The 21577-nt window shown below is 51.6% G+C and overlaps 11 protein-coding genes; 4 read left to right on the top strand and 7 right to left on the bottom strand.

Annotated features, from left to right (window-relative positions):
- Positions 1-749: 749 nt before the first annotated feature.
- On the bottom strand, positions 750-1271 carry RCC_07144 (uncharacterized protein; the record flags this gene model as incomplete). The annotated part of the gene is made up of 1 exon (XM_023772402.1): positions 750-1271. One exon carries the CDS (start codon positions 1269-1271, stop codon positions 750-752), a length of 522 nt encoding a protein of 173 aa, XP_023628170.1.
- Positions 1272-2264: 993 nt separating this feature from the next.
- Positions 2265-3447, bottom strand: RCC_07143 (uncharacterized protein; the record flags this gene model as incomplete). XM_023772401.1 has 2 exons in its annotated part: positions 2265-2519; positions 2575-3447. The coding sequence occupies 2 exons, from the start codon at positions 3445-3447 to the stop codon at positions 2265-2267; spliced, it is 1128 nt and encodes a 375-aa protein (XP_023628169.1).
- A 294-nt stretch (positions 3448-3741) lies between these two features.
- RCC_07142 (uncharacterized protein) lies at positions 3742-5700 on the top strand (the record flags this gene model as incomplete). Its single annotated transcript, XM_023772400.1, has 1 exon — positions 3742-5700. The coding sequence occupies one exon, from the start codon at positions 3742-3744 to the stop codon at positions 5698-5700; it is 1959 nt and encodes a 652-aa protein (XP_023628168.1).
- A 345-nt stretch (positions 5701-6045) lies between these two features.
- Positions 6046-7524, bottom strand: RCC_07141 (uncharacterized protein; the record flags this gene model as incomplete). Its single annotated transcript, XM_023772399.1, has 1 exon — positions 6046-7524. The coding sequence occupies one exon, from the start codon at positions 7522-7524 to the stop codon at positions 6046-6048; it is 1479 nt and encodes a 492-aa protein (XP_023628167.1).
- A 552-nt stretch (positions 7525-8076) lies between these two features.
- On the bottom strand, positions 8077-9627 carry RCC_07140 (uncharacterized protein; the record flags this gene model as incomplete). Its single annotated transcript, XM_023772398.1, has 1 exon — positions 8077-9627. The coding sequence occupies one exon, from the start codon at positions 9625-9627 to the stop codon at positions 8077-8079; it is 1551 nt and encodes a 516-aa protein (XP_023628166.1).
- Positions 9628-9835: 208 nt separating this feature from the next.
- RCC_07139 (uncharacterized protein) lies at positions 9836-11185 on the bottom strand (the record flags this gene model as incomplete). The annotated part of the gene is made up of 1 exon (XM_023772397.1): positions 9836-11185. The coding sequence occupies one exon, from the start codon at positions 11183-11185 to the stop codon at positions 9836-9838; it is 1350 nt and encodes a 449-aa protein (XP_023628165.1).
- Positions 11186-11563: 378 nt separating this feature from the next.
- RCC_07138 (related to ribosomal protein L19, mitochondrial) lies at positions 11564-12387 on the bottom strand (the record flags this gene model as incomplete). XM_023772396.1 has 2 exons in its annotated part: positions 11564-12108; positions 12168-12387. 2 exons carry the CDS (start codon positions 12385-12387, stop codon positions 11564-11566), a joined length of 765 nt encoding a protein of 254 aa, XP_023628164.1.
- A 788-nt stretch (positions 12388-13175) lies between these two features.
- RCC_07137 (uncharacterized protein) lies at positions 13176-14507 on the top strand (the record flags this gene model as incomplete). The annotated part of the gene is made up of 1 exon (XM_023772395.1): positions 13176-14507. The coding sequence occupies one exon, from the start codon at positions 13176-13178 to the stop codon at positions 14505-14507; it is 1332 nt and encodes a 443-aa protein (XP_023628163.1).
- A 330-nt stretch (positions 14508-14837) lies between these two features.
- Positions 14838-16525, bottom strand: RCC_07136 (uncharacterized protein; the record flags this gene model as incomplete). XM_023772394.1 has 3 exons in its annotated part: positions 14838-15804; positions 15855-16411; positions 16478-16525. 3 exons carry the CDS (start codon positions 16523-16525, stop codon positions 14838-14840), a joined length of 1572 nt encoding a protein of 523 aa, XP_023628162.1.
- A 564-nt stretch (positions 16526-17089) lies between these two features.
- On the top strand, positions 17090-18468 carry RCC_07135 (related to NEDD8-activating enzyme E1 regulatory subunit; the record flags this gene model as incomplete). XM_023772393.1 has 2 exons in its annotated part: positions 17090-17476; positions 17548-18468. The coding sequence occupies 2 exons, from the start codon at positions 17090-17092 to the stop codon at positions 18466-18468; spliced, it is 1308 nt and encodes a 435-aa protein (XP_023628161.1).
- A 746-nt stretch (positions 18469-19214) lies between these two features.
- RCC_07134 (uncharacterized protein) lies at positions 19215-20453 on the top strand (the record flags this gene model as incomplete). XM_023772392.1 has 2 exons in its annotated part: positions 19215-20050; positions 20273-20453. 2 exons carry the CDS (start codon positions 19215-19217, stop codon positions 20451-20453), a joined length of 1017 nt encoding a protein of 338 aa, XP_023628160.1.
- Positions 20454-21577: the final 1124 nt, after the last annotated feature.

Raw genomic sequence — 21577 nt, 5'->3', positions numbered from 1 at the left:
ACCTCATGTTGTGCTCTTGCCGACCATGCGACGATGACAAGAAGTGCTCTGGTCGTACTTGAACTGTCTCCGCGTGAGCTTGGAGCCAAGGCGGCCATGGCATGGCTGTGCTCCCTTCTTGCCTAGGCTTTCGTAAAGACACGATGTTCGCGGAACATCAACAAGAAGCGTCATGTCTCGTGTTTCACTGCATCCGATTGTTCCACAGTTCTCGCCTGACGAACACACCGCAAGGGCAAAAATAGCTAGCCCTCGGCAGCCACATGTCATTTTTTTCTCGAGACAGGAATTTCAAGACCTCCGCCGATGGTCTCCTAGCACTGACAGGACGTGACCAAGATCTCTCCTACGCCGACCAGTGTTCAATACGTTCGATTGTTGCATTGGGGCACTACTCCTTCGGCGAGCATTGCGAGTCGCAAGACGATAGCATCTATTTTGGCTTCTTCCCGTATTATCAGCCCGGCCTCGATGATGTTTGCTACTGGCACCACAAGTTTGCCGTGAATTTGCCTCGAGCCAGACTGAATTATCCTCACCGAGAAGCACAAGGGTTGAGGATTTTGAAATTTCGAGCATTTTCATTCGAGAACATCTATCCGATACAATTTCAATCGGCCTCTGCTACAAATCTCAATCAGCCTCTCCTTTTTCAATCACAACTTTGTTCCCAACATCTCCTTCACCTCCCGCAATATCGTCTCAGCCTCCGCAAGTTTTCCTTCCCACTTCTTCCTCAAGATGGCATTTTACTGGCCCAGAAACATGTGACGAGCATATACCACCTTCTTTGCAGCCCCAATAACCTCCGTCCGCTCATCTGGCGAGAGGCAATCCTCAGGCCCAAGAAATGGCGGCTCCTCCTCCTCCTCTTCGCTCTCACTCTCACTCTCACTCTCGTCATTTGACATCATACTATCAGAATCCCCCAGATATGCAGACACATTGCGAGCAAGGAAGGGCAACTCCTCGTCGTGACTTTGCATCAAATAGTCCATGTCGTCGGAAAGTTCACTCTCGCAATCCGAGTCCCAAAGACCATCGTTCTCGGTCTCAGAGAATCCCTTTTCGTCATCATACTCGCTGTCTGTGTCCCAATCTAACATTGTGTTGATCATGTTCGTCTTGACTTTATACTCGAGAGCGTCAGAAAATGCATGGGGCACCTGGGACGTGGCGTCGGTGGATTTTGGGTCTCTTGAGTTGCCGGTGGCGTTGTCGGCGACTTGCTCGTACTCGTAATTTTCGCAAAGCTCCATGGTGCGATGCATGGTTGGTTTTTGAGAGGGTTGTTGGGTAGATATGGAAGGGTTCGTTCTGTGCGAGACCAAGGGGGGATTTTTTTTTGTGATTCGAGTTGTTATGGTGCTTGACTGTTTATGGTGGTTGATTTGATGAGATGGTGACTTGTGTCGTGGTTGAATTGTGTTGTGTTTGACTTGTGCTGTGATTGACTTGTGTGGGTACAGTATTGTGTGTAGTGGTTTGTAGAGAAGAAGAGAAAATGAATCGCGAGAATAAAGGCTGCCATATACTGGCTGGACGCTGGCTTTGAGGACGTACCGAGACTGACTTTTGAGGACGTCCCGGGAATGACTTTTGAGGGCATGATGAGGGTGTTTTGGAAACTTTGGCGTAGACTTTCTGATGCATGCCGTGAGCTTGAGGAAGAGCGGCATCCGCGAAATTGCGGGAAATGGGGGTACGATGACTTGAGGATGATCAATAGGGAGGCCTCTTTCTCTCTCGTTCTGGCATCGTCGGGACGAGTGGTGTTGTTGTGGTGCGTACAATGCCTAGATGAGGGCAGGATAAATGCCAAGACAATTAAGATTCAGAAATTGGCGTGGACGAACTACACCAGCTGCTCTGCGTCCTTCATTGCCACAGGAACAAGCATAAGCGAAGCACCATCGAGAAGCTCGGWATGATCGGCTCAGTCAATCGGTCGTCCAGCGCGAGGCCTGAACGCTGGGCCAAAGTGAGATGCTCTGATTGGCGTGGTTTAAAGTTCAAGTGATTTGCTGTACAGATAGTATACATACATACACGTTGTACACAAGGCATCGAACTGATACCAGCGGCGCGTCCCGCGATCAGATACGGCTTTTGAGTTAACGGCGGTGACAAGGAATCTCAATATCCGGGTCTTGTCGGGTTTCGCTGTGGATCAAATCCGAATCGTCTGCTGCAGGATGACTGTCCATACTTCGTCGGTGGTGCATGTTCATGTCGCATCGGGCTTATGCCTCCTTCCYGCTTGTTTACTCCCGGATGCAAGATTTCCAAGCGTCCACGGCCTGCGCAGGATAGCTTCCTACTGTCGGACTTTGCGCCTCAAGCTCCGAGACAGCGTTTGAGATGGCGCCCTCGTAGCTTGCGAGCGCTTCGCGAGCGACGTTCGGGTTCGGCATTTCATTTCCAAGCAATTTTTGTGCGAGGTAAAGGCCGTGCCAGACAGGAATGGCCTGAAGTATCGGCCACTGCATTCCCTTCTCCAAGACTGTGATCTGCGGTGGCTGTTCACGCGTTAGCAATTCCCATGTCGGATTGTGCTGGCCTGTTCTAACTCACCTCTGTCCCACTCTCAGCCAACCTTGAGAGCAGCCTCGCTGTATACGTCTTCACTACGCCCTCCGCACTGTCCTTTCCTCCTTGATATTTGTATGCATAGGCCGCGACCAGCTCCAGCCATGTTCCCAATACAAATGGCCGTGTCCGCGGATCATTCTCGCTCATCACCGACTGGGTGCCATGATCCGCGCTCTCCAACATCAGCGCCACAACGTTTGAGTCTCTGATTGCTTTCTCCAGCGAGCCCTTGTTCCATCCATTCCTCGCCCCTGAAGCATGCAGGCCCAACACAACACACCTCAAGATTGCCTCATTCTTCAAGGTCATGTTCGTCTTGCTTGCTCGTTGCATACAAGGCAGGACTGTGCCCAGCTTACCCATCTCAGCCGCTTTCCGGAGAACCTTCTCCATGAGGGCTGTGTCCACGCTCTTCTTCACGCCTTCGTTTAATCCTTGTAGCAACGCCGGTAGATTCTTTCCCCAATCTTTCGTCTCGGACGCCAGCATCAGATTGATGGCCTTGGTGATGAGTGCATTGCGATTGGGAATTTCCCGTCTTCGGTTGATCCATTGCAGCTGGATTTCCTCGTCACCAAGCACAACGGATTGCGGGTTATCGATCAGATTCTGTCGGTTCTTGTCACCGAAAATGGCACGACGCTCACGGTTTCGGAGATATGCTGGGATAAAGTGCTTGGAGCGGATGGTGGAGAGGATGTCGTTGAGCTCTGGGTTGGCTGTTTCTGCGAAAGTCGGAACGGCGCGTTTGAAGGATGGCGTGCTGCTGAAGGAGCGTGTTGTTGTTGGTGATGAAGATGAAGATGCACGTTGTATCCGCAAGGCACAGCGGGTGCAGATGGAAGGCGACGCCATGATTTGGGGCTTTCAATGGCAGTCCCAAGGTGTTGAAGTGGACTTTGAGATGTGAGGTGCAGGGAGCGAAGGCGTCCGGCTTTTCTTCGCGAGAACTGGGCGACATCGACATCAACTTCAAGACATCGACTTCAGCGGATCGCCGTCAGTCAAGATCAACATCAACATCGCCAGGAATACAGGACAGCATCCAAACTTCTGGAAAAGCAATGTACTTCCCTTTCATCCATCAAGATTCATTCCAACACTAGAGACCGATGAGAAGGTGCGCTTCTGTCATGTCCACAGGGCACCATGCTCGCTACCAACTTCGATACACTGCCAGTGGAACTGCTGTCGTACATCTGCGAACTCATCTGCCACTCACACAGCCCTAGCTTATGCGCTTTGACACTCGTAAACAAAAATTGCGAGTCGATAGCGAGCAAACAGCTCTTCCGCGACATCTGGGTCTCGTTTAAACGCCTTGAGGATGGACGCGTCTTAACAGACTTTGAGACATGGGAGGCTCTACTTGAGCGTAGAGAATGTTTCGAGAGTGTGCGATCCATATCTGTCCGTGGCACGCTCTCGCCAGCTACACCTGTGAGGTTTTATCACAATCGTAAAGCTATGATTGAGCAGGCAGAGTGGCTAGAAGACGATTTCGATGCGTTCAGCATCCAAGAGCCAGAAATGGACGAGAGTGAGGGAAGTATATTTGTGGCGCTGGTTGGGCTGATAGAGAAGCTCTCGTTCCTCAAAACGCTACGCTGGGCTGCCTTCGAGCAATTACCGAATTGCATACTGATGACTTTGCCTGGGCTGCGCAAAGACTGTGGACTCGAAATGCCTGAGTTCATAAGTCGTCACGCGGACGCTGAGCCTAGGCAAGATCAGGTCTTGTTGACTAACTGTACAAAGCTTCGAAGTATCACGGCAAGGACTGTCTCGGGAGACAGAAACGAACATTTGCTGCTGCATATGCTCAGCGGTGCTACTCCTTCTCTCAAGGAAGTTCGACTCGTCAAATGCGAGGTGTTGACTGCTTTCGGCGTTGACGCTTCCGAAGAAGTACTTCATAGGAGGTCCAGAGCTATTTATGAACGAAATGAGCTAAAATCAAGGGCGAGACCCACACTGTTCTCCATTCACGGTAAAGATCCCATCGAGCGACTGGAACTCGAGCGCTGGTTTGAAGCGGCTGACATGTCGTCGCTACGGCGCCTTGAGCTCCGCTCTGGCGTTAATTCTGCTGAGGTATGGAGTCGCATGATGCGAGCTCAGTTCCTACCACACCTTCGGGAGCTGCTGCTTGGGTTCCCCTTCGACTGTACCACTGAACAGCATGACGCGGCGACAGTATGGATGCGAGACTTGTTTAAAGTAAACAATGTCGCATTGCAAAAGCTCGAGCTCCGTGGAAACATCCCACCCAGCCTGGTCAATGTCACTGTACATTCGCACGGCAAGACATTGCGAAAGCTGATCCTCATTCCTGAAGCTCATCAGGGTCACTCATACCTCAGGTTCTCGTCTCGTGATCTACAGAACATCAACACATTGTGTCCAGCTTTGGAGGAACTTGCTGTTCCCCTCGAAAGAGGACGTGCGGTCGGCAATGAGTTCCATGAAGCACACAGTTACGCTGCTTTGGGTCAATTCGCCAGTCTGACACATCTGCATGTGATCCTGGACTGCTCGCGATGGGGTGAACTGCGACCCGACTGGATACTCCAAGGCTCTGGAGATGACGAGTTCGACGGCCGGACCTACTTTTCCCTCGACGCAAGACCTATTCTTCACAGGAACGTTCGCTACGCTCTTGTGAACTCTGCTGTGGATGAGACTTTGGCCAGAACTGTCTGGGGTCTTATCACGGCGCGAAAACTTGGCCTACCACTTCACGAATTGTATGTTCAGCCTGCTGGAAGCATGGAGCTCATTACAGGCTTTCGACCCGATGATAGGCCGGAGCTTGCCAGTCGGTTAGTCGATCTCTATGCCATGCTCAGGGAGGTCAGCAGGTCCTATAAGATCACTCGGCATGTTAGAGATGATTTCGATGAGCTTGTGGTGAGGGAGCCTCCCAATTCGATCCCGCGCGGCCACTGGTCGAAGCTTGATAGAGAGGAGCGGGACAGGCAGGAAGTTGTTTGTCACTTGAATGGCGTTGAGATGGAGATTTTCCGCCGGATTTGGCCGAGTAGAAGTCTTAGTTGGAGAGATGATTGGTGCAGTCTGCAGCTACCGATGCCAGAGCTGTCGACATGAGATCTCATGCCGGATGGCTCTTTCGTGGCAGGCCTCTCCATGATTTGATGGGCGGCTCTACTAATGGGAAAAGCTTTGGCAGCTCCTGAAATGACTAGCATATCGTGACTGCGGGCATGGAGTACAAAATCTGGGACAGTATATTCAGGGCGTGAAGCTCAGTCTCTTTCACGTAAGAGGTCAATTTCAACGAACAACAGCAGCTAAATCAAAGGGGACAAAAACCGTCAAAGTACTCCTGCGAGCCAATGCTCAAGTATGCTGAAACTAAACCCCGTGCCTGCCGCTAATCGATTTGCAGCCAGTAGGTAGTTTTCTGTCGCCCTTGCCTGCAGATTATCGCATCTACATCTGCTCGTACAACTTCCATTCTTTCACTCCCCTCATCACTCGCTCATCAAATCTCCCATTTGATTCCTCGTCATCAGCGTCGTTTTCGCTGTCTTCCTCCTCGCCGTCTTCTTCCACGCCGCCTTCCTCGTCGCCGTCTTCCTCCTCGCCGTCTTCCTCTTCATCGGTGTCCTCGATCTCGGGGTCTTCGATCTCAGCAGTGTCACAACCAATACCAATCTTCGAGATTGATACCATCTGGCTCTCCACCTCACCCTCTGTCACATGAAGGTGATAGCTATCACGACCGTTGGGAAGAAAATACCTCTTATGCCCCGAATGCTGGGACCACGCGAGCAGGCAGAAGAGCCTCAGGTCCTTCAAGTTTAAGCACTTGGATGCAACACCGAAGAATAGTTTCCACAACTCCCAATTTTCGGGCTCGTCTGCCGTCCCCAGCAGCAATTCGCCGAAGTCCAGGATCTCCAGACTTTTGCTTTGACGAGCGACAAATCGGACGAGTTCTTCGTACTCGCAATCCATCTGAAGGATCAAAACAGACTTCAGTTGGTTTCTGCGAAGATTCTGGTCGAACACTTGCAAGTAGGCTGCGTGGCGAGAATTAATGCCGATCTCGTCCAGTCCCGTAGCCGAGCTGAGTAAAGCCGAGAGAGATTTCGAAGGAACAGCTGCCTCAAATGCAAGCCTTAGAGATTTGAGACTCGACCATGACGCCGAAAGGCTTGCGAGCTGGGAATTAGAGAGCTCCCAGAAGTTGGTCTGCTGCTCATGATAACCAGTGCCATCGCATCCTAGGTCCAACCACTCCATCGCATGTTCAGTGCGGATCAGTGCGTCTTTGACGCCTTGAGCTGCAAAACTGATGCTTCCGTATTCGATTTGAGGAAGAGTCGCCCATGGATAAACATGCGCAATGAAGTATGACGTGCCGTAGACATATGTGGGTCTCTTGTAGCGCGCGCAGTCCTCGCTGCCATCCTTGATCTGTTGAACATCATCACCTGGCCTCGTATCCCACAGTCTACCCATGATTTCCAGGCTTCGACCCACTCCGAGTTTCTTCAAATTGGTGAAGATTTGTTGGAGGTATGTGGTTCCGTTGGCTTGGATATTGTGGCGCTCCTCCTCGTACCAGAGTCTCTCTGAGTCCGCAGTCGCGAGATCCTTCTTAGAAATGAGACAAGATGGAGGCGAGCTACGCTGATTTTCAACACCAACGACGACCAGCGTGATGAATTTCATGTGGCGCGCGAGTTTTGTCGTCTCCGTGATGTCGCGCAGAGCCAGAAGCGAGTGTGTAGTGTACAGGTGTGTGCGATGTAGGAAGTACTCTTTACCAAAGTGGTCCATAGTATTGACGGCGAGCTCGCGACAGCACAAGCGTAGCGCGCTCAGAGCGTCACTGTCGAGCTGTCTTGCAATTTCGATCTGCAATTCGACTGGTAGGCCGAGTAAGGTAGGTGAGTTGACCATAGTCGCCAATGCGCGCGGCGAGATTTTGCGATTCTTGGTTGATGAAATGTCGAGACGGTAAGATTTCAATTGATGTGGTGGAGGATTTTGTTTGCAAGTGGGGTTAGCTGACTCGGAAAGAGAAGATTCAAGTAGCGTCATTTCGGGCGGGAGGTTCCGGTTGCCGAAGCTCGAGTGAATGAAAAGTCGGACACCTCAACCATGTCGATCTGACTTGACTTTTCGTGTGACTTGTACAGACTGCGATATGAATGTTGTAGATCTTTTCAAATTTGGCAGATAATGTGATTGGCAAAGCGCTGAATGTCTAGCAGAGAGAAAAAAAGTGACACATGCAGTCCTTTGATTTTTAGATCAGAGCTATCGATGTGAACACTACACGGTCATCATGCCAGTCCTCTCAGAGACTCCATGCATTGAGCTGTGGCATCATTCTAACGTGCACGAAGCTGTCAACGATCGCATTCTGCATGTTCATGTCCTACTCTCCATCTCCAAGCCCTCATTTCCGTTGTCGTCCTCCTGGTTATCGCTGCTCGAAGTTTTCTGGACTTACGGGACTTCGAGGACTTTCGGTACGAAGTTCTTCAAGTGCTCTGTGCAAGGATTCCACATCTCATTGCGATTGAGCTCTTGCAAGCAACGCCAGATGCTCTTCTGCCCATGAAGCTCCAATTTGCACCAATCCCAAGGTTCTCGATCTTTCGAAAGGACCATCATACTCGGAATATTCCGCACACTGTGTTGGTTTCTTTGCATCACATTGTGGAGAGTGRGCTGGTTGAGCTTTTCGAGGGGATATGGACCCCTGAGGAATTTCAGGAGGCCTTTCCATTCACTTTTGTAGAGCATAACGACCCCGAGTAGATGGACCGATTGAAGCGTTCTCCGTTGTTGCTCCAGAAATCTCTGCAATAGATCTCCTGTTGTGCGAGTGCGTTCTATACGGATCCTAACCAAGCAGCGCGTCGCGATGCTACAAGTGACGAGCTCCCATGTATCAAAGTTGGCCATGTTTTCTAGGACGCTAAGTTCAAGCTCCTTGAGGTTGGTCGTTGATTGCAGTAAGTCAAGATATTCCAATCTGCTGTCACGGACTCCAGCTGTGTTAGCGCTGCCCAGCACCAGAGCAAGAGATGACAGGCTGTTCCAGGTTGACTGTAATGATTGCCACGGAAGATCAAAGGCATCTCGGTGCAGCATCCGATTGTAGTACACCGACAGATCGAGCTTGGTGAGGGGCGCATCCGAAGTTGCACTAGCGCTCAGTATTGAACGCACGGTGAAAGGAGCATCATGCCTCGTCGCAGGTCCCAGGTCCTTGTTCGCCCAAAACCTGTCCGAATGCGCCCGTTTGATGCGAACTATTGGAGAGCACTTGGCGGCTCCAAGATTGTTGAAGGCATTTTGCAGAAATTCCAAGTCTTGTCCGGTCGCCAAGAGCGTCTCATGCTCATGCTGGCGTCGCTCGTTTTGATTCCACCTGAGATCAGGCACGGTCCATTGGCGCCGTGGAGGTGAGAGCATACTGTAGAATGAATTACCAGTGGGGCTTCGCATCACCCGGCTAAGCTTAGCAACTTCAAAGGATACCATGTCGAGCTTTTTGAGAAGATGCGGCTGGGCTGTGATGTCAACCAGCCTTTGTAGACCAGTGCGACTGTAGTCAACACGTAGCGACTTGAAATGCTGGGCGCAGAACTCATCCAGACACGCTCTCGAGAGCCTGTGGGATACGAAACGCATAGCGAACTCTTCAGGAGTATCCAACATGTTCATGATGTGGACGAGCAACTCGTTTGGCAGTGATAAAAGTGGCATGTTCGATGGACCGAATACGGTGTCTGAGGCATGCGTCTTCTTCGAGACGAGGGTATGCAAGAGCGATGGTGTAAAGGAGGGATCGGAGGGTAAATTGAGTAACGAACAGCCCTCTTGTTTGTTTGCAAAGTCCAAACTTCTTGAGATTTCTCTTGTTTTCTGGCCCATTCCTCTACCGCCTTCGGACAGCGAGTGAACTCCCTCGGGAGCTGTTGAAAGAGTGACAAGAGAAGTTGACGGGCGGAACGAGGTTTTCGATCTACTTACGGTGTACCTTATCATGTGTCAGTCGACGGCAGCACTGATTTTGTCTTTTCTGATCAGCGATAAAACCCGCTCCGGTATAGCCTAAGCCCTGACTGAAATCCTTGCGCCGCCCAGCTTCTTCGAAAGGGGTTTTCGCAGGGCCGTTTTACGCTCCTGAAAAGCAGTCTTCCGCCTGGCCGTCGTCTTTCCTGCTACCTCAATTGCCATGTCATACCGAAGGAGTTCAGTTTCCATCGTCTTCGGCATCGGCATCTTCGTCACCATCTGTATCCGAATCTGCGCCTATTCCTTCTAGTCCTTCGTCGTCTGCAATGCCCGTCCATATCTCCTGAGGATTGTTGTCGTTGTAATCCGTGAATTGGGCGTCGTCTGCGAGCTCGACTAKGACTTCTTGCACCCCTTTCTTACCAGATACCATCAAACACGCCTTCTGCGTCCGTGCCACGGTCGAAGCGAGCTCCCATTCGTCGCCGTAGACATTCAAGTAGTGAAAGCGAATGAAGTCGAGCGAAAAGCCTACGCTGAGGCTCGAAAATATGTCTTTCCAAACACGCTGATCATTGACGGCTATCAATGCCAACGTCAAGCGCTTCAGGGTGCTGCGTTGCTTTCCCAGAAAACACATGATTCGTTCGCTATGTTCGTTTAGACCGACAAGCTCGACCGAGCGCAATCTGCATTCATCGAAATTGGTGCTAATCATGTCAAAATCGATTAATGGTGATGTAAACTGGAAGATGCTGAGCTTTTGCAGCTTCGTGGCCGACTTCAAGAGCTTCATTAGTCCAGCAACTGCAGGAGACCGCGAATCGTAGCTCTCTTCGGGCGTATCAAAGGTCCCAAGCTCAAGTGCTGTGAGCTGTGACCACGCTCTTTGAAGCGTCGCATCCGGTAGTTTGTCAAAAGTCTTTTCGCCCAGCAGTTCCAGGACGCTGCTCGAATTAAGTTTGACAATCGGGGTTGCAGACTGAGCGCTGGCGGCTGTCAAGGCTCGTAGCGCGGATGGCGGCGAGCGTGCTTGTTGGACATGATCGATTGCTTCTTGTTTGCCAAGAAGTGCCTCCAGCCCTGAAAATCCGGCAGTCCTTTTGATCCTACCGGCGGCAAGACTCACGTCAGAGAGTATGATAGACGGATATACCTTGCAGGCTGCGAGGTTATCCAGAAGTTGTGCGAGAAGTTCGCTCTCGATACCGCTATCTCTGAAGTCGCTCGCTTCGGAATTCCAGATTTTCTTCAAGGGCTTGATGTCGTTTGCGTTTGTCGAGGTCAAGCGCACAGGAACGAGCCGAATTGTCTTGAGTTTGGTGCGAAAGCCTGACTGTGTAGTGATGTCCACGAGCTGTTGCAGTCCGGTGCGAGTGAATAGATGTATGCGATGTTCGAAGAAGCGGGAGGTGAACGTGTCGAAGCAAGCAGCAGATAGATCTCGGCACGTCAGTCGCAATGACAGAACATCTGGACCGTCAGCAACTTCGGCGATGGCGCAGTGTATTTCAGCAGGCAGGCCCATGAATGTCGCGGGCGTTTTCATGTTTGCTGCACCCGAGCGCTGTGCAGCGGCCATGTCCATGGCGAGGCGGTATTGTGGTGGCGAGTGATGATGGCAAGACTACCGCAGCTGGAAGCGATGTGTTTGGACGTTGACGCGGCGGTGATGCTTTGGGGGAAAGCCGGACTTGGTGAGGACTGGACCTTTGGATTACGGCGCGTGTTTAGGTTTCCCAAGGTTGGCCGAATTCAGCGTGATAACACATCTCCTCCCGGACTGCGATGACAGGACACGTGCCATCTCCAACATGACGGCGCCTAGACGAGCGGGATGCTCTGGAGTAGAAGCAGTGCCATATGGCTATCTACACCGGTCTGACACATAAGATATACAAGTACCGTTTTGTACAGGTTTCCCTCCTCAACGCCATCGCTATGCCTGATTCATATCTTGGCATCGCTACCTCTTCTTCTTCCCGCTGACCTTGCGCCTCCCAGAGTTCGCATCCCGGCCTTTGACATCCTTACTACCAACACCTCCACCGGCCTTGTTTCTCAAGTATTGCCTTACAATGTTCTCCACACTGCCCACATCGTGCTTGGGGTTACGCATGTAATAGAGCTTCGCACGTCTCGCTCTCTTCGCCTTCCGCTGCACAATCTCAATCCCCTCCACATTTGGCGAATAAACCTTGAACCACACCTCCACCGCCACTCTTGTGAGCTGATTCCTCAGCAGAATTGAAGTATCAATTGGCGAATTGCGCTTTCTGATGACAAGACAGACTCCACTGACAGGGTCGCCGGACTTGAGGCGCACGTGCAGAATATCACCAGGCTGCACCCGTTCGGCATTGGAGTCTGCGAAGAGTCGTGTTCGGGCTCCTGTGGGATCTAGCACGGCAAGTTGTGCTTGTGTGACTGCTGCTATGGGGTCTGGGCATGCTTTGACGGTTGATCGGGGAGGAGGTATGCTGGGAATCTTGCGCATGCTTTCTTCGAAGCCTACATACATCATAAATTAGTTTCGAGCGCCCTCTTYCATCCAATGACGGGCGACATACGGTTCTGCTTTATCGCCTGCGAAGGCCGGAATCCTGAAGAGGGAGGATTGATCGGTCGGGGCTCCAGTGACGGATATTTGACTGGTGGGAGCACGAGATCGGGCTGGTGAGTGATGGGTCTCAATGGCGCAGTTGCATAGCTTCGACTGCGCTCACGCTCTGCGCGACATTGCCGCAGCGCCTGTTTGAGGCTGCCTAGCGGCCGGATGGGGGTGGCCATGGTGGAATAATGGGATCCAGATATGAGTTGACGATGCGGGAGTCTTGCGGAGGTGAAGCTGGCCGCCTCAGATTGAGTTTGCCAAGCTTGCAGGGAACGAGGCTCCCCGTCAGCACGACGACGACATGACTTTCATCAGCAATTCAGCGTCGCTCCGGATTCCAACATTCATTTGACACGGCCATACGATCGTGCATCTGGAAGTGATGTCCTACCTATCGCGCATACACATGAGCTGGACGAAAACGAAGACACATCCAGCTCAAAGCCAAGAACAATGGTGTCTCTACCGCCCAAGGACCATACACCCTCGAGTACAGCTGCCTCCTAGGCGATACACGGACGCTCGCTACTCCAGGAATCTAGCGGATAGACGTGTGATTGTCTCGAAACCCCTTTTTGCAATTGCGTTTSTGTTCAATTAGCTGGGAAACCGTAACTTTGAGCAGCGAACAGCGATCCAATCGGAGCGGGTGGTCGTCACAGCCATCTTCTTATACTCGGTCTCGAAGCTGGTACAGGTTTGTGGATTCATCACTAAGCTTCTACACATAATGTCAAGGCTATGATTGACGACAAAGGACGAGTCTATCACTCCAGCCGTCAATTCCTCGGTTGATAAGGAGCAAGATGATCGACCGCTATTTCCGCAAAAACAAGTTCATAGAGTTCAGATTGGACCAAAGGCAGCGCTAAGGTAGCCGTCCCCGAGACCCTCACTCTAGTCTCTATATACCTCAACGACTTTCATCATCAAGATTTCCTAATTTGTCCCTTGTCGCAACAACATGGAAAACCTCCTCACCTGGAAACGATTTTCCTTCCTCTTGCTAGGACTTCTAACAGCCATCATCCTCTGGCCCACGACCAAATCTGCTTATGAAGGATTTAACCTCCCGAAAGGTCCCGCCATATCTTCACTGAGGTCGAGTGAACTTCCGCTGGATGCTCACCACGACATCGTCGACACCTTGACTGCCGATCAATGCGATTCCGCATTTCCAGGTCTTTTCTATGAAGTAGATCGAGCAGCCGAACACTTCCGCGAGTCCCGAACTTCAATCACCAAAGAGGACGTCAACATCACGTGGCGATATGGCGAAGAAGGGCAGGTCGCCGGTGCTATGCGGATTCTAATACACGACAATCAACTTCGTATCCTCGAGACGCGCCAAATTATTGATTCTCTCGGCTATGCCGGCCGTGGCCTTCCTCTTCTAAACATGCTTCAACGGGCCGTGGACTCCGCAACAGCAGGCGGAGAGAAACTTCCCACCATCGAGGCAGCTATCATAGTGGAGGACATTTCAGACCCCCCTGAGAATGGCACACACTCCTTCTGGACTTTCGCGCGTAGTTTGACGAAAGAATCCCACCAGCGGCTCTGGTTGGTGCCGAACTTCGACTTTTATGTTCAGAGCGAGGGCGCCTTTGAGGAGGTTCGCAGACGAGGTGCTGCTCGGGATGCTCCTTTCACCGAGAAGATTCAAAAAGCCATCTGGAGAGGTCAAGCTTGGGTCAACCACCCACTTCGTGATAGTTTGCTTGATGCCGGCAAGGGCAAACCCTGGGCCGACTTCATAGACACTCAAATGGATCATACAGCCTGGTTGAAGCCTGATGAGGTATGCAAGTATGCTATGAATGTGCATACCGAGGGAGTCTCCTATTCTGGACGATTGGCGAGTCTATCGCTGTGCAATTCTCTGACTTTTGTCCACGATTTGGAATGGACGGCACACTTCTATAATTTACTGAAACCGGATGGACCGGAGCAAAACTACGTACCTGTTAAGCGGGACTGGACAGACCTAGAGGAGAAGATACAACATTACATGAATAACCCGAGGGAGGCAGAAAAGATCATTCAGAATTCCGTGGACGTACTTCGGAGCAAGGCACTCTCAAGAGCGGGCACATCGTGCTACTTCAGGAAGCTGATACAGGGGTACAGCACCGTATCATTCACGCCAGAAGTCTACAGACCAGTCAAACAAGGCCAGTTGCCGAGACGAAGAGGACTTTCATTCGAGGCTTTCATGACGATGAGGAACGATTTGCACCATGAAGACATGGATTTGTTGGATGTTCTGGAGGGAATTAATGCGGGAACTGATTGAGTTTATGTGATTTGTTATGTGAGACGAGAGCCTTAGATACCCATTCAGATAAGAGAGAATATGCAAGGGGCCGGTAATGACCAATATTTCTCTTCTTCGATCAAGTCTCACGGCAATGGGAACAACCACGAGCTAGAGCTCCATACCTTGGCAGCACATAGCGATGATATTCCCGCGAGGGTAACAGGATTGGGATGACGCTGGAATGACAAGGTGTGGTGCGAATGAAGACGAACAGCTCTTGTAACAAGTTCCACGGCTACAGAAGGTGTGTATAAATGATGCCAGATCATCGTTCCTCGTTCCTCGTGGCGCGTTTCAAAGCATCACCTACCTCAACTCCACCGCCCCGAAGAAGCGACAGCCTCCGTAGCCTTTCGCTATGACAGACTGCAGATCCACATTGCTACGGTTCGCCCATACTTTCAACAGCACGAATCTGCCTGAGATAGGTGGCTCAAATCCGATGGCGACCTTGTACTTCCCGTTACGAATGTGAAAGCGGGCCCGCGTGACGTTTGGATCATTCAGACCGTCATCATACCGCTCTGATCCGTCCAAGGGAGGTTCGGGGGGTGCGTCTCCAGACTCATCTTGCAGATTTCTCTGTTCCCGGAATCGTATTCTAGGGTCTCTTCTTTCATATGTGTATGTGCGATCGTCCGAAGCCTCGTTACGCCGAGGGGAGTCGTCCATGCGAGATCGGGCCATCATGGAATCCAGATGTCGGAGATTCCATGAAGAGTCACGCTCTGCGGCTTCGCCGTCTACGAGCACGGTGTTGGGTCGATTCCACCTCGCTTCATCGTCTCGATTATCAGAATCGAATCTGCGACGCATGCTCATGGCCCTCAGTCTTTGCTGGCGAAAATCAAGGACTTCTTGAGACGAGCTCTCTTCTGGATCAGGCTCGTCGTCACTCAAAACAGTGACTGGAACACTACCGTCATCGGCAGGTACAAGTATGTTTTCGGCTTCAGCGGCAGATGGCAATTCGCAATGAGACTCTGCGTCCATGTCTTGCCTGTAGTAATCATCATCTGCGGTACCATACGACGCAATGGCACGGAGGCCCATGCGAGTGTAATGTTCTCGTTGCCGTTCCTCTACACCCTCGTTGACCTCGGGGTCCCTCAGGGCTTCGGATAGTGTTATACGTTCGTCTGAGTGTCTAATACTGCGTTGTCGGCGGTACGGCGGAGTATGGACACCACGCACCCTGGCATGCTGCGGCGGGTCTATGTATTTCTTCAAGTCATCAAGCGTCATTGCAACGTACACGATTCCCTCACGAACGCTGTTTTCACATTAGTGGAAATTGCGGGTGCGCTGCAGGGACAATCTTACGGTGCAGTAAAACCGTGCTCTGGTCCTACAATGTGCAGCTTCTCCATACAGAAAGGAGTGTCGTCCGAATGTCTCRGCAAGATGCTACTACTTGGCCTATCCGAGCAGTAGACGCTCTTATCGTGTCTGAGCAAATTCTCGGGACCCAAATAGGTACTCGGGTGTTTGGGATCCCAGTGCTCGCCACCATCACAGCTGATAATGTCGAGTGCYAACCTCCCTGGCTCGACTTGTCCGTAACGTCCGTATTTGATGGGCTCCTTGGGAGTAAGAGTCGATTCGGAGTCCAGCTTTCTACGCTTTGGCCGTCGTCTTCTGATATCCTCGCTTCCTACATCTCTTGGGTCTGTGGCGGGAGAGCCGTTGACGGGAGATCGTTGTCGACGACGCTGGAGTGGACCAAGCTGAGCACGGCGCGATGGATGGGTAGAGGCCCCCATCTCGGCGAGATCATTGGCAGCCATGTCCTCCGTCGCCCTTAATGCTTGATGAAGTCGTGTGCGGCGTGTGCGAGGTGTAGAGGATTCGCTCGCCGGTGGGTTGTCGTRCTGGCCATGCTGTCCACCCTGTCAGCTGACCGTTCGCCATGACCTCACTACCGCCGTCACCAGCTTTTGACGTACACGCAGCGTTCTTAATCGTGGATCAGGAGGTGGAAGCCGCGGGTCCATGATAATTGATCTCGATCTCGCCCACACTGTCGTCCTTTCTGCTTGCTCTGGTCCTACTGTATGTAGCAGGGAGTGCTATCCCGTTCGAAACAGCATTAATCCTACCGAGGAGTGCTGATTTGATTAGTGAAGACGAAGCTGCCGTCTATTCACTCTGAATTGTTCTACGTGAAGAAGCAGAGTGCCATATGCGAGTGAGAAGTGAGGTGTCACTGCCATACTGGCGAATGATGAATGATGCCGATGGCCGGTTGCGGGGCTCAGGGTTTCTCGGATCCCGGCCAAATCACGTGGCTTTGCAAAGGTTCGTTCTTGCCTTTTGGATCTTGCATTGACATCGACATCAACATCAACACCGCAACCTATATTCCGAGCTGTCTTTGTGAGGTGAAAGTTCGTTCTGAGAATCCTAAGAAGACAAGCCTGCTGAGTAGCCAGAATACGCCGCAGTGGAGCGTTTCCTTCTAGCTCMATCTTAAGCGAAGCAACATGCATGTGAAGTGAAAGCGCTACGAGTGCAGCACTCTTCTCGCCATCGTTTTCGATCAAACACCTACAACCACAATGGCCGCACCTGTCAGTTCTCAGCAAGGTGCTGCAGTCCCGGCCCACACTTCAAATGGCCACAACGGCACCAACGGCACCACCACCACAGCAATCCCCACCACAAACGGCACAGGGGAGAGTAACGCAACGACCGCCATGCCAGGCTTGAGTGCTGAGGAAATGGCACAGTATGACCGTCAGATCCGTCTTTGGGGCGCCGAAGCGCAGCAGCGGATACGATCCGCCAACATTCTGCTCATCTCTCTACGCGCATTGGGAACAGAGATTGCCAAGAACCTCACGCTGGCCGGAGTTGAATCACTCACCATCGTCGATGAGGGTCTCGTTGTTGAGGAGGATCTCGGTGCGCAATTTTTCGTGCGCGAGGAGGACATCGGCAAGCCGGTAAGTATTTAACGTGATCATCAATGATGCCAATGATCAACTTGATGTTCACTCCAGCTGACACGCAACAGCGCGCCGAATCAGCCATCCCTCGGATACAAGAATTGAATCCGCGGGTCAAGGTCCGCTCTGGTGGTAGCCTGCAGAATCTACTCGGTCGAGTCGAGGCATTCTCGGCATACGACTGCATCATCGCATGCGATCACGACCTCATGACTCTCTCCGGCATCAATGCCGCTGCTCGGGTGGCTAGTAGACCTTTCTACGCTGCTGGAATCCACGGCTTCTACGGCTACATCTTCGCGGACCTTGTCGGACATGAATTTGTGGTGGAGCGCGAAAAGTCGAACATAACAACCCAAATGCAGGCTGAAACATTGACCCGTGCCATCGTTAGCGTCACCACGAGAAAGGAAAACAATGGCAAGACTACAGAGATCGTTAAGAAGCAGGAGCTGTACTGTCCACTACTCATCGCAAACTCCTCCGCACTTCCCCAGGATGTGCTCAGCAGTCGCCGGAAGCTGAAGATGGTTCCGGCTCTACTGCCATGTCTTCGCGCACTGTTTGAGTTTCAGCGGGACTATCAGAAACTACCTGAAGCCACTCCACAGGATCTCGCCATCTTCACCACGTTGGCCACGAACAAAGCGCGAGAACTCCAGCTGCCGCACGAGACGCTCCGGGCTGATTTTCTGCGAAGCTTCATGCAGAGTATTGGCGCCGAGATCATGCCAACGGCGGCATTTGTTGGCGGTCGCTTGAGTGAGGACGTTATCAACGTCTTGGGCAAGCGTGAGCAGCCGATCCAGAACTTCGCTCTGTTTGACGGAGACGGCTTGGAGGGCAAAATTTATTCGCTGTACACCTTTACGCCAGAGCTTTCCGCGCTGGGCAGTAACATGTCGGCGGGGATGCCTATGAGCGGACAGATGATCACCGACATGCCGATGGACATGGGCAATGGTGGCGGATCCATCAATTTGGTGTGAGAGGCTGCGGGCTATGATCCGGCGATTTGGTGAGCCGATCGGACTGTGTTTTGGCGGATGGCCAGTGATGCAGGTTCGGGATTGTGTCGAGACTTGGGCCAGACAAGTGATGTGATTAAGGCCGACAAGACAGTCGCGTCCAGGCATTACAGATGGCGAAAGGGGCTCGATCTGACCATGTAGAAAATTGGTAGCAATCACATGAATGATAGTGCTGTCATAAGTCATGTCTCTCGGTTGCATCCACTCGCCGTGGAGAGTTCGATGGATTAGAAGCATCTAACATATGGAGTGTCGATACATTGGAATGAACTCTAGATATGTTTGGACTCTGCAGTTGCTGAACATCATGTCTGCAAATTCGACACATCTTTTCCGATGTATGCCTTGCTGTTTAAGAAACGAAATAGGAAGTCTATAACACTCAAGCTTAGTTTATCCCATCTGGCGGGATGTCTTCACCAGGCTTCATCTCATCGTCGTGGCTAGCTGGTACTACCCCAACCCTAACCCTAGATGTAAAACTCACCCCGCAATCGGAGGGCAATGATCGCCCTCGCGTCTTTTTTTATCGCTGGACCTGATCTGCAAGGGCCGTTGCGCTACGCGTATCCACGCTGTCATTCAACTTTTCCCGAGCTCCATAATAACACCGCAACCATCCATACGCCTATTTTCTGCATAATCCTGTGATATCCTAGACGTCTCACTCCGTTGATTCCAGAGAGCCTAATACCACATTCACCATGGCAACTGAAGTCGAAGCACTTCCAACAGCCGAATCCAGCACTGCCGCCAACGCGACTTCATCAATCAAAGTCACATATCGCGATGATCGATCCATACCGATGCTGCTATTACAGCATTTCATTCGGCCCTTCAACTCAACCATCGTCAAGAGCCGACATGTGCGACCGCCTGGATCACAAAAGCTAGAACCCTCAAGCGTCGTGRAAAAGAAAGTGGACGTATCAGAGCGCGTGGTCGAAGACATGTATCTGTATGATGTGACGCCAAAAGATCAAAGCGACGCTCATGGGACACCAGCAAAGAAACGGATATACTACTTCGCTGGTGGAGCATGGCAAATGACACCCTCCTCGCAGCATTGGGCATTCGTTGCGGAGCTGGCTGCCCAATTGAGGGATACCACCGTGACAATGGTGAGCTACCCACTCGCACCCAACAGTCCAGCGCCTGTAGCGTTCCCACAGATCATGAAGCTTTATCGCACGCTCATGGCAGATGCGGCCGCTGCGAATGAGGAAGTTACACTGGTTGGAGACTCTGCTGGCGGCAACATCATTCTCAGCCTGGTGGCCAATGATCTCATAGCGGAACCCGATGCGCCCTGTCCCAAAGGCGTGATGGCAATTTCACCGTCGACCGATATGCGGCGCGAGAATGAGGCCATCAAAACTGTGGAAAAGCACGATCCAATTCTGCGACTGCAATTCATCAAGAACTCCGCCAAAACATGGTGTGGTGATTGGGATCCGAGCGATACACGCGTAWCGCCGCTGCTGGCCGATCTCACCCCGATTGCCAGGCGAGGTGTCAAGATACATGGCGTTACAGGTTTGTACGTCAGCTCGAAGGGCAGGAGGCATTAACCCGGCGTGTCTCGTAGGATCGCAGCGAGTCTCTCCTGTGCAAGCGAAGGCCAAGGCAACAGCCAGCTTTGCATGTGTTGAAAAACTCATCRCATGTGGGAGACGTCCCTCAAGACAAGCTGGCGACACCTCTCCTGCCTGGTCATTCCACCACTGAAACATCTGCTGATACCTTCTGTCCGTTTTTCTAGGTACGACATCCTCTCTCCTGATGGAATCTTATTCCGGGAGAAGTGTAGGGACGCGAACATTCAGGGAGAATGGCTGGAGTGGAACAAACAGATGCATGTTTTCCCGCTGACGTTCCCATATAAGCTGCCTGAGGGTACAGCCTCTTTGGAGTGGATATTGGACGTTTTGAAGCGTACCTGAGCCGTCGTGCAGCTCGCTCTCACCTATATGTTCTATAACATGCAGCTTTGACCACACCAGTCCCGGGACTTCTACGCATATTCGATGCAATATGCTCCTCACGAGCTTGGCACCCTGATCCTCTGGCCTGGAATGCAAACACAGAGCATCCCACAGCCCTGCTTCAATGAAGCTAGAAATAAAGAGGCTCTGATTCATCTTGGTCGCCAGTAATGCTAAAGAGAAACGGCAGTCGCAGGTGAAGTGCTATCACGCACCCTGTGCCTGTTCACGTAACCTGAGAGGTAGCACGACCATGTGACACAAAGCAGATGCGCAGCTTTCCTTTATGTCCGGCTAGACGCCGGCGGCGATCCGATATTTATTCTCCGGTACTACAGGATTGAACGTAGCTAGGTGGCGATCATGCAGGTTTCCTACAAAGTGTTCATTCCAGTCGACAACACCAGACCGCAGAAGTGACTACTTGCACATTCATCGACAAATGGCATCGATGTGCACAAAGATCAATACTGTCTCAATACTTGATACGAAATCGCCTTGTGGGACTCGGCAGCAACAAGCTGTGAAGCCTTGCAGGACTCGGCAGTTGGAGCTGTGTGCTATGTAATCGCATAGCTGCAGACCGCTCTTGATTTTCGTCACACCGTCTTCAGAAGGCGATGCTTCGAATTGAGATTGACCTTGGAGTCGCGAGACTTGCATGTCCAGTAAGTGTCAGGCTCTCATGAATTTCTACGAGGAGTATGCTAACGTTAGTGTTCGAGTAGTGGACGAACTTAGGCGAAAGCGATTAGGGTAATAAGCGACGATGGATGTTCAAATATTTCCGTGATGCTAACTCCACTTTCCTTCAAACCGCGCTAACGCCCCCGCTAGCGATACTAGACCCGGAGAWGGAAAAATGTCCATTGCGCGTTGGTGAACAACAGGAAAGATTGTCGACACAATGTCCTGCCGTGCACCTGAATTGGACTCATAGAAGTGTTGTGGAAGATTCTCGCTGACCTGGCAGTTGCACAGCGGCCAATTGGAAAGTGCAAATCGAAATGCCGAGACACGTGAGAGCGTCTTGAAAGTCGAATCTATGTAATGCGATATCATGGGACCGAAGATTCTAGCGT

The sequence above is a fragment of the Ramularia collo-cygni genome, assembly GCF_900074925.1.
Source record: "Ramularia collo-cygni strain URUG2 genome assembly, contig: RCC_scaffold11, whole genome shotgun sequence".
Taxonomy (NCBI): Eukaryota; Fungi; Ascomycota; class Dothideomycetes; order Mycosphaerellales; family Mycosphaerellaceae; genus Ramularia; species Ramularia collo-cygni.
This window is presented reverse-complemented; position numbering and strand designations above follow the sequence as displayed.